This window comes from Aureococcus anophagefferens (assembly GCF_000186865.1).
Source record: "Aureococcus anophagefferens unplaced genomic scaffold AURANscaffold_25, whole genome shotgun sequence".
In the NCBI taxonomy this organism is placed as follows: Eukaryota; class Pelagophyceae; order Pelagomonadales; family Pelagomonadaceae; genus Aureococcus; species Aureococcus anophagefferens.
The window spans coordinates 412,549-426,869 of record NW_008705585.1 but is presented as its reverse complement, the minus strand read 5'-3'; the positions used below and the strand labels follow the sequence as shown (position 1 = coordinate 426,869).

At 71.0% G+C, this 14,321-nt stretch overlaps 3 protein-coding genes across 3 annotated transcripts in view; 2 read left to right on the top strand and 1 right to left on the bottom strand.

Annotated features, from left to right (window-relative positions):
• Nucleotides 1-5,236, top strand: part of AURANDRAFT_66725 (hypothetical protein) — a gene marked incomplete at both ends in the record, with an annotated part of 8,013 nt that extends 2,777 nt beyond the window's left edge. The window contains 4 exons of the mRNA XM_009041981.1: nt 3-685; nt 2,226-4,067; nt 4,218-4,348; nt 4,548-5,236. Coding sequence (XP_009040229.1) covers nt 3-685; nt 2,226-4,067; nt 4,218-4,348; nt 4,548-5,236 — 3,345 coding nt within the window. The remainder of the gene's footprint in view (nt 1-2; nt 686-2,225; nt 4,068-4,217; nt 4,349-4,547) is intronic.
• Nucleotides 5,237-7,421: 2,185 nt separating this feature from the next.
• AURANDRAFT_10595 (hypothetical protein) lies at nt 7,422-8,951 on the bottom strand (the record flags this gene model as incomplete). The annotated part of the gene is made up of 1 exon (XM_009041958.1): nt 7,422-8,951. A coding segment is annotated over one exon (1,530 nt), but the record flags the coding sequence as incomplete, so codon positions are not given.
• Nucleotides 8,952-10,982: 2,031 nt separating this feature from the next.
• On the top strand, nt 10,983-12,668 carry AURANDRAFT_66723 (hypothetical protein; the record flags this gene model as incomplete). The annotated part of the gene is made up of 1 exon (XM_009041982.1): nt 10,983-12,668. The coding sequence occupies one exon, from the start codon at nt 10,983-10,985 to the stop codon at nt 12,666-12,668; it is 1,686 nt and encodes a 561-aa protein (XP_009040230.1).
• Nucleotides 12,669-14,321: the final 1,653 nt, after the last annotated feature.

Here is a 14,321-nt window from a genome sequence, read left to right as displayed (position 1 = left end):
AGGCCGGCTGCGGGAAGAAGGTGCTCCGCTTCGCCATGGACGAGCACCTGCGCACGTCCTGCGCGGCGAAGCTCGGCGGCGCGCCCGGCGGCGCGGCCTTCAAGCAGCCGGGCGTCGCGCGCGCGCCGCCGCCCGTGACGACGACGAGCTGCCCGCCCGCGGCGCCGCGGCCGCGCCTCGCGTCCGACGAGCCGCCGCCGGCGGGCCTGCCCCAGATGGTCGGCGGCCTCCGGGGCATCCGATCGCTCCAGCGCAGCCCGAGCCACGCGGACCGCGGGCCGAACCCGGCGCCGAAGCCCCTCAACCCCATCCCCGCGCCCGCGGCGCTCGCGCCCGCGCGGCGGTCGTCCTTCGACGACGACGACGACGACGGCGGCGGCGGCGGCGGCGGCGCGCCCGCGGCCGAGGCGCCCGCGGCGCCGCCGGACGACGACGGCTGCGTCGACCTCGCGGCGCTCGACCCCCTGTCGTGGCGGCCCGAGGACGCCAAGGCCTACGTCGCCGAGCACCTCTACCTGCCCCACGTCGGCGAGATCTTCGTGCGGCGCCACATCGGCGGCAGCACGCTCGTCCACATGACCGAGGGCGACCTCCGCGAGGACGAGCCCCACGGCCTCGGCCTCTCGCCCGCGGACACGGCCGTCGTCATGACCCTCATCCGCAAGATCAAGGAGCTCCCCCAGAAGTAAGCCCGGGCGCGTCTCCGTGTGGAGGGGAGCTCAGGCCGTCAGGAAGCCCGCGACGGCCTTGAGGAGCGCGTACTTGGAGAGGTAGCCCGCGGTGATGAAGCCGGAGGAGACGGCGGCGGCGATGCCGACGGCGAAGGCGTCCTGGCCGACCATGGTCAGGCGTTCCACGTCCGTCTCCGTGTGGCAGGCCGCCAGCTGCGCGTCCTTGGAGAAGCGCTCCACGGAGTGCGTGAGGCACCAGAGATTCGCCGCGGGCAGCTCGAGCTCCTCGTCGGAGCCGTCGAGGCCGACGAAGACGTAGACGAGCGCGACGGACGGGTCGCAGCCCGCGGGCTTGGGCTCCTCCTTCGTCTCCTCGCCCGTCGACGCGCGGAGCGCCGCGAGGGGCTTCGCCGCGTACGCCTCGGGCAGCAGCTTCTCGTAGGTGTTCGCGCAGCCCGCGTTCGAAATCACGCCCCGCGCGGCGTCCAGGCGCACGCCCTTGCACGTCACGCCGACGGCCCGGCCGCCTTCGACGATAATCTCGTCGACGCGCGCGCGCACGAGGCACGCGCCGCCGCGGTCGTTCAGGACCTTGACCATGGTCTTCGCGATGGACGGCGAGCCGCCGCGCGGGAAGTACGCGCCGCCGTCGAAGTGCGTCTCGAGGAGCGCCTGGGTCACGAAGGGCGCGCGCTTCGGGCCCTCGCCGTAGTTGCCGTAGAGGTACGTCGCGACGCCGATCAATTCGTCGCTCATCCCACAGTTCCTCATGACGTCGACGGCGTCGCGGCTCGCGGACCAGTCCCAGGCCCAGCCGAGCAAGGCTCGCGGGTAGCACCAGCGCGGGAGGAGCTTGAAGACGAAGAGGGACGCGGCCGAGGCCTTGGCGACGAAGCAGGCGCGGCGGTACTTCTTGAGCGCCGCGAGGTTCGCCGCTACGTCGCCGCCCGCGGCCGCGGCGAAGGCCTCGAGCTTCTTCGCGGGGTCCGACGACACGGGCACCTTCTGGCCCGTGACCTCGTTGACGCAGTAGTCGAAGTCGTCGGCCGTCTTGCAGAACTCGAGCATGCCGCCCGACGCCACGGAAAAGAGCTTGCGCACGGGCGACCACCACGCGGTCAGACGTTCGCCGATATAGTGGATGCCGACGTCCCACTCGTGGCCGTGCAGCTCGAAGGCGTGCGTCGCGCCGCCGGCGACGTCGTGCTGCTCGAGGACGAGCACGCGGAAGCCCGCCTGGGCCAGGATGGACGCGCAGGTGAGGCCGCCGAGGCCGCTGCCGACGACGACGTAGTCGATGGGGCCCGCCTCGGCGAACTTCTGGAGCTTCTTCGCCGAGGCGCCGCTCTTCAAGATCTCCGGGTCGATGTCGCGCCAGGGCACGGCGCGCGACTTTCTCGTCACGTACTCGTAGGCGGCCCAGGCCACGAGGCCAGCGGCGAGCAGGGCAGCGACCACCATCGCGAGTATTCTTGACGATCCAATGGGCTGCCGCAGAATAGACAAAAGCGGTTGTTGCACTTCTTCCAAATCTTCTTCGTGGCGCCATTCCAGAGTTCCAATGGTGGGCAGCCCCGGCAAATCCGCCGATGCGGCGCCGGACACGCCGCGGGTCGGCTTCGCCCTGGGCCGGGAGTCGTCGAAGGAGTCGTCGCTCTACGAGCGCAAGCCGGCGCGCCACTACCCGTCGCGCCTCCTGCCGGTGCTCAAGGGCACGCTGCTGAACCGCCTCGAGGGCGCGAGCATCGGCCGGGTGACCTGCGACGTCATCGAGGCCTGCCGCCTGCCGAGCCGCGCGTCCCTGAGCAACCTCTGCGACGCCCACGCGTCCCTGAAGCTGCGCGGCTGGAGCCCCAAGGGCGTGCCGTGGCCCGAGGCGCGGCGCTTCGCCGGGCGGACGAAGACGGCGGCGAACGACCGGAGCCCCTGGTTCAACGAGCGCTTCGAGTTCGACCTCTGGCGCAGCGGCGGCGTGCTCGACGTCGAGATCCGCGACGACGTCGTCGGCGCGCTCGGCCGCTGCCGCCTGTCGTTGGACGATCTGGCGTGCCGCGGGAGCATCCAGCGCTGGTGGCAGCTCGACGTGAGCGACGGCCTCGAGGCGCCGTCGGCGGCGGTCCACATGCGCGTCACCGTCGCCGTGTCGCCGGCCCTGAGCGCCTGGTCCTTGATCTGGAGCCACCGCCCCCTGATCGACGACTCGAAGTTCGACGTCAACGTGACGTACGCGGCGGCGATGACGCTCCAGGACTGGGCGGACCCGCTCGTCGACTTCCAGAAGAGGGCCTTGGATGCGGTCAAGTGGAAGCACACGCCGACGACGCTAGTCTGGGTCGCCGCGTGCTCGCCGGTGTGCTACTTCGTCGTCTACTGGCGGTCCATGGTCCACGTCGGCCTGGCCGCGGGCGTGCTGCGCGGCGGCTACGTCGCGCGGCGCGCGCGGCTCCTGCGGGAGCGCTGCGCGGAGATCTTCTACCGCATCGACGTCGACCGGTCGGGCAGCCTCGACGTCGACGAGATCTCCGCGGCCGTGACCGCGTTCGCGGCGTCGATGAACGTCAAGCCGCCGTCCGCCGACGAGGTCGCCCGGGCCTTCGCCGCCGTCGACGACGGCGACGGGATCCTGACGCTCGTCGAGTTCCAGGACTTCATCTTCCGCTTCCCCGACCTGGCCAAGGCGTTGGGCGTCGACGCGAAGCGCGACGACGATCTGGTCGTGGGCGAGGACGGGGCCGCGGAGTCGTCCGACGACGACGGCGACGGCGCGTCGCGCCAGGACACGGAGGTGGAGCGCGTCGCGCGGACGCTCGCGAAGTGGCACCCGTCGCTCGGCGCGCTGTCGACGTCCCACAAAAAGGCCATCAAGGCCGCGCTGCCGCCGGCGAAGAGCGTCCGGCGGTCGTCGCTCGCGCCGCCGCGGTCCATGGTGCCGGCGCCGGCGCCGGGGCCCAAGAAGGTCTTCAAGGGCGTCGCGAAGAAGGTCATCAACCTCGCCGGGCGCAAGGCCGCGCTCGCGCCCTACCAGCACGACCTGACGAGCGCCGTGCGCGACCTCGACCCGCTCCGGGAGCTGCTGGCCTGGGACAAGCCCCTCGTGTCCGGGCCCTTCGTCGCGGTCAACGTTTTAGGCGCCTACGCGCAGCTCCACCTCGAGCCGCGGACCTTTTTTCTGATGGCGTTGGCGCTGAGCTTCGTCTACTTCACGGAGTGGTTCAAGCAGCTGTGCCTGCGGCTCCCGGACGTCGGGCCGCGCGTGTTCCGGGCCTACGCGGAGCTGCGGCGGCGCGCGCGCGCGCGCGACGAGTCCGGCGACGACGAGGCGGGCGTCCGCGTCGCGCGCGCGTCCGAGCCCGTGTGGAAATCAAATCTTCAACTCGAATTCAATTTTCGCGAACGGTTTGGACCAGACTTTCAGCTGTGCTTCGAGAACTCGACGAGAGCGATCGATTCGTCCAAAAATCAGCCAAAACGACTTCGATTTGATTGAGATAGAGAGGTTTGAAGTTTTTGCTGGACAGGGCGTTCCACTGGTTGATTTCCACACAGGTCCGAGCACCGGCCCGCGCTGAAGCTCGACGAGTACAACTCGGGCGAGGGCCACCTGGGCCTCGGCTTCCACCGGCGCACGCTCGTCAAGCAGTACATGGTCAACGACGTCTTCGCGCGCATCGACCTGTGTGCGAATCAACCGCTGGTTTGGGACGTCCCGACCAAACTTTGAAATTCTCTAGCTCGGTCAAATCGAGGTCGATTCGGCTGATTTTTAGACGGATCGATTGCTCTCATCGAGTTCTCGGAGCACAGCCGAAGAGATTGTGTCGAAACATTCGAATACGCGCACATTGAAGTCGGGTTGAAGATTTGATTTGCACACAGGCATCGACCGGAACACGGACCACGAGATCTCGCGCGACGAGCTCGTCGAGTACCTGCGCAAGGGCCGCGCCAAGTCCGTCGACGGCCGCGTGCGCCACCTCGTCGCCGGAAACGACGTCGACGTCGTGTCGCTCGTCGCGAACCTCGTCGCGCGCCACGGCGACGGCGACGTGCTCACGCTCGCGCAGTTCGAGCGCGTCGTCTTCGAGTCGGATCTGACGCAGATGCTGCTCCAGACCGAGACGCTGCGCCACCTCCTGAAGGAGGGCCTCACGTGCCACAAGCTCGGCTCCAACTCCTGGGTCGAGGCCGCGTCGAAGCACGCGACGGCGCTCCACTGGAACCTCGACGCCGGCGAGCTCATCTGGCTCCGGCGCGACCGGTCGCAGGTCCGCCTCCCGAAGGACGCCGTCGACGACGTGCTCCGGACGCCGAAGCGGCCCGACTGCATCTCCCTGAAGCTCCGCAAGGGCGACGGGCCGGCGTCCATGCGCACCTTCTCGCTGGACCCCAAGCTCCGGGACGCGCTCTTCCACGTCCTCTCGGGCCTCGTCTTCCCGGACCGCGAGACGCCGTCCACGCGCCACATCATCGACGACACGCTCGACGAGGAGGTCGTCCTGCGCAAGCGGCCCAACGCCACGCCCCGCAACTTCCCCGGCCGCGTCGTGCCCGGCGAGGGGGTCTAACATCGGGTTTCGTACTTCCATCTTAGAAGCCGCCGGGCGGCGTCCAGAATTCGACGATCAGCCCCGCGACGTCGGCGGGCACGGGCCGACACTTGGTCACGAGGCCGACGAGGATGCGCTTGTGGTTCAGGACGTACGCCGGCCAGCCGCCCGCGCGTTCGACGGCTTTTGCGAGGATCCACGCGACGGAACGAGGGATTTGAAGAAACTCTTCAAAGGATGGGAAGTGCGGCTGGACACCGGCGCGCAGCAAGATCTGGATGACGCGGCGCCGACCGGAAGCTTTTCTAACATTAATTATCATAACAGCCGCGACCGCAACGCAAAAAGGGCTCTGGTCGTGACTATCGAGAACGTCGAGCTTGGCCCCAGCCTTGCACAGCGCATCGGCGCAGGACGCATGTCCGTTGAGACACGCGATGTGCAGCGGTGTGTTGCCGTGCGCCGTGACTGCATTCACGTCGGCGCCGAGCTCAATCAAGGCGCGGAAACATTCAATTTTGTTATTCCGAGCCGCCTCGTGGAGGAGCGTCACACCGCCCCCTAAAAACCCGGGCAAAATCTCCGGAGCGGCGGCAGCCTCACGGCGGAGCTCCGGCGCATCGTCACGATCCACGATAGCAAGGAGACGAAGCTCCCGGTCCCCGTTCATTGCAGGGAAATCCATTGCGGCCCGAGACTCGACGGGGCTGCACAAAGACGAAATTGACCAAGTTATTGAAGGGGACGCGCGCTCGACTGCTCCCTGTTCAAATCCATTGCAGCCCGAACTCGATGGGGCCGCACGAAACGACATTGTGCAAGCAGTCAAACATCCCTCGACCTTACCCATTAAAAACCGGATCGTTGAATTTAGGGTAAAAGTCAGGGCTGCGCGCGCGATGTGCTCGCGCGCCCGCGGTCGCGCGCCCCGCGTAGGGGTCGAGGGCCGCCACCGCCGGCTTCATCATGATTTGGGGTGGGCAAAAAATGCCATCGGCTCGTCCAAACGACCGACATGGGCCTCAGACAGGCCGCTTCGGGCTGCCCATCGTCTCCCAACAGCTCGGCGGTCAAAGTCGTCTGAGCCAATCACAGAGCTGGATTCGACGACTTTTACCTTTACTCAACAAGGGCTTGCGATCAACGATCCGGTTTTTAATAAGTAGAGAGATCGGCGTGCTTATGCTCGAGTGATCGCACGCGCCCGCGGCCCAGTGCAGCAAGTACCGAGAACATGCAAAGAGGACGCACCGCATCGATGCGCAGCAGCAGCAGCCTCGTCGTCGCCGCCGCATTGATCCTCGCTGCCGGCGCGAATGCGCTCAGCGCCACCGCCGCGCCTGCGCTCAGCGCCAGCGCCGCGCCGCGACGCATCATCCTCTTCGACGTGCTGGACACGCTCGTCGTCGACCCCTTCTTCCAGGGCATGCACAAAGAGGTCTTCGGCTTCGAGAGCCTCGAGGCGCTCTACGGCAGCACGGACCGCGAGGCCTACGAGGCCTTCGAGACCGGCGCGATCGGCGAGGCCGAGCTCTGGCGGCGCTACTACAAGGACGGCACCGCGCCGCCCGACGGCGCCGCCGCCGTCGCGTTCCTCGAGGAGCACTACGACTACGTGCGCTGCATGCGCTCGCTGCTCGGCGAGATCAAGCGCATCGGCGACGTCGAGGTTCACGCTTTAAGCAACTACGGGCCCTACTGGCGCAACATCGAAGAAAAGCTCGAACTCAGCCGCTACCTCGACTGGTCCTTCGTCTCCTGCGAGACGGGCCTCCGCAAGCCGGACCCGCGCGCCTTCGAGGACGCGCTGGCCAAACTCGGCGCGGACGTCGGCCGCGACACGGTCGTCTTCGTGGACGACAACAAAATGAATTGCGACGCCGCCGCGAAGCTCGGCCTGTCGACGATCCACTTCTTGGGTGACTCGGCGGACTGTCGAACGGAGCTGATCGCCCTCGGATTCACCGAGCTGCGCGTGTAAAATAAACAACCTTAGCGCGCCTCTGCCAGCGGCGGGCTACGCGAGTAAGTAACTCAGGCTGGAAAATAAACAACTTTAGCGCGCCTCCGTCAGCGGCGGCGGCGCGGCGACGAGGTCGTTCGTCGCCTCCTCGCGGGGGGCCTCCGCGGGGACGTCCGCGCCGTCGTCGGAGACGAACTCCGCGGGCGTGGCGGCGACGTTCTCCTTGGCCTCCTCGAAGGACTGGCGCCGCACCATGGACGCGTATTCGCCGTTCCGCGCCATGAGGTCGACGTGCGTGCCCTCCTCGACGACCTCGCCCTTGGAGAGCACGAAGATGCGGTCCGCGGCGTAGATGGTCGCCAGGCGATGGGCCACGACGAGCATGGAGCACGTCGTCGCGTCGAGCGCGCGCTGCACGAGCGCCTCCGACTTGGCGTCGAGCGCCGACGACGGCTCGTCTAAAACGATCAGCGCCGGATCCCGCACGAGCGCGCGCGCGATGGCGATGCGCTGCTTCTGGCCGCCCGATTGGAAGACGCCGTCGGCGCCGATCTCCGTGTCGAGGCCCCGGGGCAGGCGGTCCGCGAACTCGTCGACGCCCGCGGCCTCGGCCGCGGCGCGCACGGCCGCGTCGGACGCGCGCGGGTCCGCCGCGTCGAGGCCGAAGCGGATGTTGTCGGCGATGGTGCCGCCGAAGAGGCTCGGCTCCTGCTCGACGTAGGCCACGCGCTCGCACAGGTCGCCCATGGCGACGTCGCGGACGTCGTCGCCGTCGAGCGACACGACGCCGGACGACGCCTCGTACTGGCGCAAAGCGAGGCGCGCGAGCGTCGACTTGCCGGAGCCCGACTCGCCGACGAGCGCGACCTTCTCGCCGGGCCGCACGGCCAGCGACACGCCCCGGAGCACGGCCTCGTCGGGCCGCGCCGGGTAAGAGAACGACACGTCGTCGAAGGCCACCGCGCCGCGCGCGGGATTGCGGGCCTTCGGCGGCGCCGCGTCGTCCACCAGGGAGCTCGGCGGCGCCGCGCCGGTCCACGTCGGCGCGCGGTAGGCGAGCTTGAAGGCCTCCGCGCCCGCGCCGAGCGCCTCCTCGACCTTGGCCCACTGGTCGCCCACGTCAAAGGCCGCGTTGGAGACGTAGGCCGCGTAGAAGAGGAAGGTCACGAGCTGGTCGCCCGTCATCGCGCCGACGGCGACGCGCTGCGCGCCGTAGGCCAGCGTCGCGACGCTCGACGCGCCCTTGGCGGAGCCGAGCGCCAGCCGGGAGACGCCGTACCAGAGGCCGTGGCGCGTCTGCACGCGCGTGACGCCGTCGACGGCGGACGCGTAGCGCTCCGCGAGCCGCGGCTCCGCCGCGAGGGACCGCGCGACGCGCACGTTGCGGAGCGACTCGTCGGCGATCGCGGCCGACGCCGCGAGCCTATCCTGCGTATCTTTCGCGAAGCGCCGCGACGCGCGCCCGTAGACGTCCGCGAAGACGGATGCTAAACCCATGAACGCCACGGTCAGCGCGGCGAGGCGCCCGTCCAGGTAGCACAGGTACGCGACGCCGCCGAGGGCCTGGATCGACTGCCGCGCGAGGATGTTTAGGTTGAACGAGACGACGTCGGCGACGCGCGTCGCGTCGCTGCTCAGCCGCGAGTTCAGCGACCCCGTCGACGTCTCGTCGAACCAGCCCAGGTCCTGGCGGAGCATCGCCGAGAACATGCGCACCCGTAGACGGCTGACCACGCGCACGCCCGCGAGCCAGAACAGGCCGCCGCGGAGGCCCGTGAAGGCCGCGCCGAGGAGGCACGCCGCGCCGAGGCCCGCGAGCTGGTGGCTCGCGCGGGCGGCGTCGCCGGCGACGACGGCGTTGAGCGCCTTGGACGAGAAGTGCGGCACGGCGACGTCCGCCAGCGCCGCGAGGATCAGCGACACGCCCGCGGCGACGATGATGGGACCGTCGGACCCGACGAGCGACGCGAGCTTGCCCCAGCGACTGACGACCTTGGGCGCCGCGGCGTCGACGTTCGCGCTCTGGGCGGCCGTCGCGGGCGGTGCGGCGGCGCTGGCGGCGCGCAGCTGGGTACGCCGCGTGCCCTGGCGGATGCAGGGGCGCAGCGGCAGGCGGATGCAGGGGCGCGCGGCGAGGCCGCGAAGCGGCACGACGAGGCCCTGCGCGCAGGTGAGTAGGAGGAAGAGAGATGATGCCCGCACGACGTGCATGGCGCGGCGGCCAGCGGAACACGCCATCGGCTGACTGCTCGAGGACACTGTGGTGGTGGCCACCCGCGGCAGAGGTGAAGATGTTCCGGAATGTGGTGAAGCCGGCGTTGCCGTCGGCGATCACGCAAGGATGGACGAAGCAATCGCGCGCCTGCGCAAAGCCGACAAATCGTCCCGCGAAAAGAAGGTCGCGGCGTTGCACGGCGTGCGCCGCGCGCTGAAAACCGCGCTCGCCGACGAGGAGGACGTCGCCGAGTCCTTGGCCGCCTACGGCGAGGTGGCCGGCGCCTGGGCCGCGCGCGACGGCGACGACGTCGTCGAGGTCGTCGCCGTGCGGTCGCTGGCCTGGCTCGCCGCCAAGGGCGCGCCGCCGCGCCACGTCGCGGCGGCGGCGGCGGCCGTCGTCGCGGGCGTCGCGCGCGCGGCCGCGCGGCCGTCGGCGGGCGCACTCGCGGCGCTCGCCGCCGAGGCCGCGTCCTGCGAGCCGCTGCTTTTAGGCGCCTACCGCGGCGCCCAGGCCGCGGCGGGCGACGGCGCCGCGACGCGCGCGGGCGCCTTCGACGCGCTCGTCGCGCTGCCGACGGCCGGCGACGGCAAGCAGCTCAAGAAGGCGCGCGCGGACGCGTGGGTCGCGGCGCTCGCGCGGCCCGGCGCCCTCGGGTCCGGCGCGCTGGCGGCGAAAGTGCTGGCCCACGTCGCCGACGACGTCCTCGCGACCCTCGGCGACCCGCTGCGCCTCGGGGACTTTTACCTCGCCGCGTTCAAGGACGACGAACTCGCGATCTTCGCGCTCAAGGGCGTCTTCCGGCTCGTCGCGCACCACCGCCTCGAGGCGCCGCGCTTCTTCGAGCGCCTCTTCGCCCTCGTGACGCCGGCGATCCTCGCCGCGCACCCGGACCTGCTCGCGGACGTGCTCGGGCCGTGCCTCGCGTCGAAGCGCGTCCCCGAGAAGCACCGCGCGGCCTTTGTGAAGAAGCTCGCGACGGCGGCGCTCGCGGCGCCGCCGCGGGCCGCCGCGCGGGCGTTAGGCGCCATCCGCGACGCCGCCAACGCCTGCGAGACGTGCCGCGCGCTGCTCGACGACGACGGCGCCGCGGAACCGGGCGACGACGGCGAGGCCGCGCCGCGGCTCCACGAGCTCGCGGCCTTCGCGACGCACTACGCGCCGACCGTCGCCGCCCTCGCCGCGGCCTGCGCCTCGAGCGACCCGGCCGACGACGCGCCCCGCGGCCTCGCCGCGGACTACGACGCGCTCGCCGCCGCCGCGCCCGCGTTCGCGCCGCCGCCGCCGACGTCGGCGACGGCCGCGGCCGTCGCCAAGCGCAAGCGGCCCCTCTTCGACCGCGACGACGGCCTCCTGCCGGGCACGAAGCTCCGCAAGCTCGACGCGGTGTTCGCGCTGGAGAGCGTTGCGGAGTAAACATTGAAGTCAACATTGCGTAAATTTGCCACAAGCCAGCACCGATGGGGAGCGCTTCGCGGCGCCTGCCAAAGCCCGTCACCGCACCCAAAACGTAGCGCAACGAACCTATAAGGCACCGAGTCCTCGGCCCATCGCCGCGGCGCGCCGCCAGCTCCCGCGCGCCGACCATGGTGGACTACAGCCTCAAGGACCTCGCGAGCACCTGCAGCCGCCTCGAGGCCATCTACCGGAACCGCGTCTGCGCGCCGGCGCCGCGCGCCCCGCCGCGCGACGACTGGGAGGGCCGCGCCGTCGAGCTCATCCGCGCGCTCGCCGAGATGATCATCTACGGCGAGCGCCACTCGGAGGCGTTCTTCGAGTACTTCGTCGAGAAGCAGATGATGGGCCTGCTCGTCGCGCTGGCGACGGCGGCGGCGCCGCGGCTGCGCATCCAGGTGCAGGTGTTGCAGACCGTGGCGATCCTCGTGCAGAACGTGCGCCACAAGACGTCGCTCTACCTGCTGCTGTCGTCGAACTACGTGAACGCGCTCCTGGGGCACGGGCCCTTCCGGCGCCGGTCCTGCGACGAGGAGCTGTTCGCCCACTTCGTGAGCTTGCTGAAGACGCTGAGCCTGCGGCTCGACGCGATGACGGCCCAGTTCTTCGTCGACGACTCCGCGACGCGGTTTCCCCTGCATCAGGCGGCCGTCGCGTGCGCGCGGGCTGGCGCGGACGGGATGGCGCGCACGGCGGCGCTGACGACGCTGCTCAACGTCTGGCGCGTCGACGACGACCACGTGCGGCGGTGCGTGAACCGCGAGGAGTCCGTGACCGCGGTCTGCGACGCCGTCGTCGGCGTCTTGGTCGAGGAATTCGGCGCTTTGGCGGTCAAAGCGACCAAGGGCCCCGCGGGCCACCTCGACGGCGCGGCGACGGCCTTGGAGGATCTCTTCTTCTACGCGCAGGACGTCTTCGACCTGGGCGACGCGCACGGGCCGCTGGCCGCGGCGCTCGAGACGTGCGTCGTCGACCACTTTTTGGAATTTCTGGCCGCGACGGGCGTCGACGGCGTCGCGGGCGAGCGCGAGCGCGCGGCGGCCTTCTACGTCTTCGCCCTCTTCTTCCGGTCCGTGACGCGCCCCACCGCCGTCGTCGCGGCGCTCGACATATTCTTGGCCAAGGCGGCCGCGGCGCTCGCCGGCGGCGATTGCGTCGCCGCGAACGCGTGCCTCTGCCTCCAGGCGGCGCTCGCGGCCGCGCCCGCGGCTGCCCTCACGCGCCGGGGGCTGCCGGACGCCGCGGGGACGGCCGCGGCGCTCCTCGCGGACCTCACGACGGCGCCGCCGCCGCCCGCGGCGCTCTTCGACGACGCGTCGCCGCCGCCGCCGCCGCCGGACGGCGCCGCGGTCGCCGACGCGGCGCCGCCGCTCGCCGCGGCGCTCCTGGCGTTCCTGGCCACCGCGGGCGACCGCCGCGTCGCCGCGACGCGCGTCGCCGCGGAGACGCTCGCGCTCCTGGCGCCGGGCGCGGACGTGACGCACGCGCGGCGCCACGCCGCGGCGGCGCTGGCCGCGGCGCTCGCGGACGACGACGCCGTCGACGACGCCGTCGAGGCCGAGCTCCGGAGCGCGCCGCCCGCCGGCGCGCCGGCGCGGCTCCGGGGCCTGGGCGCGGCGCTCCTCGCCGCGGGCGGCGACGACGCGGCGCCGCGCGAGTCGCTCGACGCGCCGCGCCGCGCGGCGGCGGCCGTCCGCGCGCTGCGCGCCCTCTACGACCGGGGCCAGACCCCCGTCGCGCCCGCGTCGCCGCCGGCGGACGAGGCGGGGACGGGCTCGACGGGGACGCTCGATTTGTTCGGGCGGCACTGCAATTGACACAGCGTCCTGCGACCGTGACGAATTCTGAGAGACTTTGACCGGGGAAAACCGTCACTGAGGTGCTTGGTAGGCCTCGCCGCCGCGACGCTCCGCCGCGAGGAAGTGCCGCCGAGCGCGACGCCGACGAAACAAAAGGCGAAACCGCCCGGCGGGCGCTGGCTCGACGTCTACCTCGTCCTCGACGACGACCGGTTCCTCCTCGCCGTGCCGGACCCCAAGGCCCTGTCGAGCGGCCGGGTCCTGTGCGCCGCGGACGTCCGGGCCGTCGCCGCAGCCGTGGATCGCGCGAACGGCACGAAGCTGGACGTCGTCGTCCGCGCGGCGGCCGGCGCCTTCGTCGGGCTCGCGCGCCGCGTCGCGGGCGACGACGGCGACGTGCAGAAATGGGCGCTGTCCCTCGTCTTCGAGTCCGAGCGCAACTGCACCGTCGCCCACCACTTCCTCCGCGACAAGCGCAGCGTCGCGCGCGCGAAGCGCCGGGACGACCTCCGGGCGCAGCTCGCGGAGCTAACCATGGACGTTTAATCTTATTTCGGCGATGCGCCCTAGAGGTAGGACCCGATGACGGTCTTGATCTCGCGTGGGACCGAGTCGGGGACGCAGTCGCCGAGCAGCGCGGCGACGACCAGCGCGGCCTTGCGCTTGGCGGGGACGCCCGCATTGTGCGCAACCGACAGGCGGTGGACGGTCACGCGGCCACGCCGCGCGAGCTCGACGAGCGCCTCGAGGCCGACGGTCACCGCTATTGCGACCGCGTTGGCGTCGTTGTCCTCCGCGATGTTGTACAGCGCCTGCGCGGCCTCCAATTTGGCCTCCACGCTCCCGTCGCGCAGGAGCTCGACAAGCGGCGGGATGCCGCCGGCCTCGGCGATCAGGACCCGGTTGGCGTCGTTGCTGTACGCGACGATGTGCAGCGCGCACGCGGCCTTCTGTTTAGCGTCCGCGCTCCCGTCTCGCAGGAGCTCGATGAGCGCCGGGATGCCGCCGGCCTCGGCGATCAGGACCCGGTTGGCGTCGTTGCACGCGAGGATGCACAGCGCCCGTGCGGCCCAAAATTTGGCCTCCGCGCTCCCGTCGCTTAGGAGCTCGACGAGCGGCGGGATGCCGCCGTCCTCGGCGATCAGGACCCGGTTGGCGGGTTCGCCGCACAGCGCCCGCACGAACAGCGCCCGCGCCGCCTCCGTCTTCGCTGCGTCGTCGCCCTCGCGCAAGTCGCGGACCAGCCCCTCGATCGTCTCCGTCTCCATGCTGACCCCTTTGCCGAAAACGCCGACGTTTCCCCCCACTTGCACATTCAACTGACCTGTGTTAAACGCGTCGCGGTGGTCCGCGCGGGGCGGCAAGGCCAGCCTTCTCAGTCGAGGCCGAGGAGCGCGCCGAGGCACATGACGTCGACGGCGCCGCCCGCGGGCACGAAGAGGACCGCGTGCGTGTCGCGGGGCCCCGGGCCGCGCGTCATCGCGAGCTTCAGCTTGGCGTCCGCCGCGGGGAGCGCCTCGTCGGCGTCGCCCGGCGCGCCCTTGGCGGCGAAGAGGCTCGGCGCCGCGTCCACGAAGCGGTAGGCGCCGACGTCCGCGTCCGGCGACGACGTCGCCGCCGCGGACCGCGCGAGGCCCGGGAAGCGGACCTCGAGGCGGCCGCGCGCGGGCC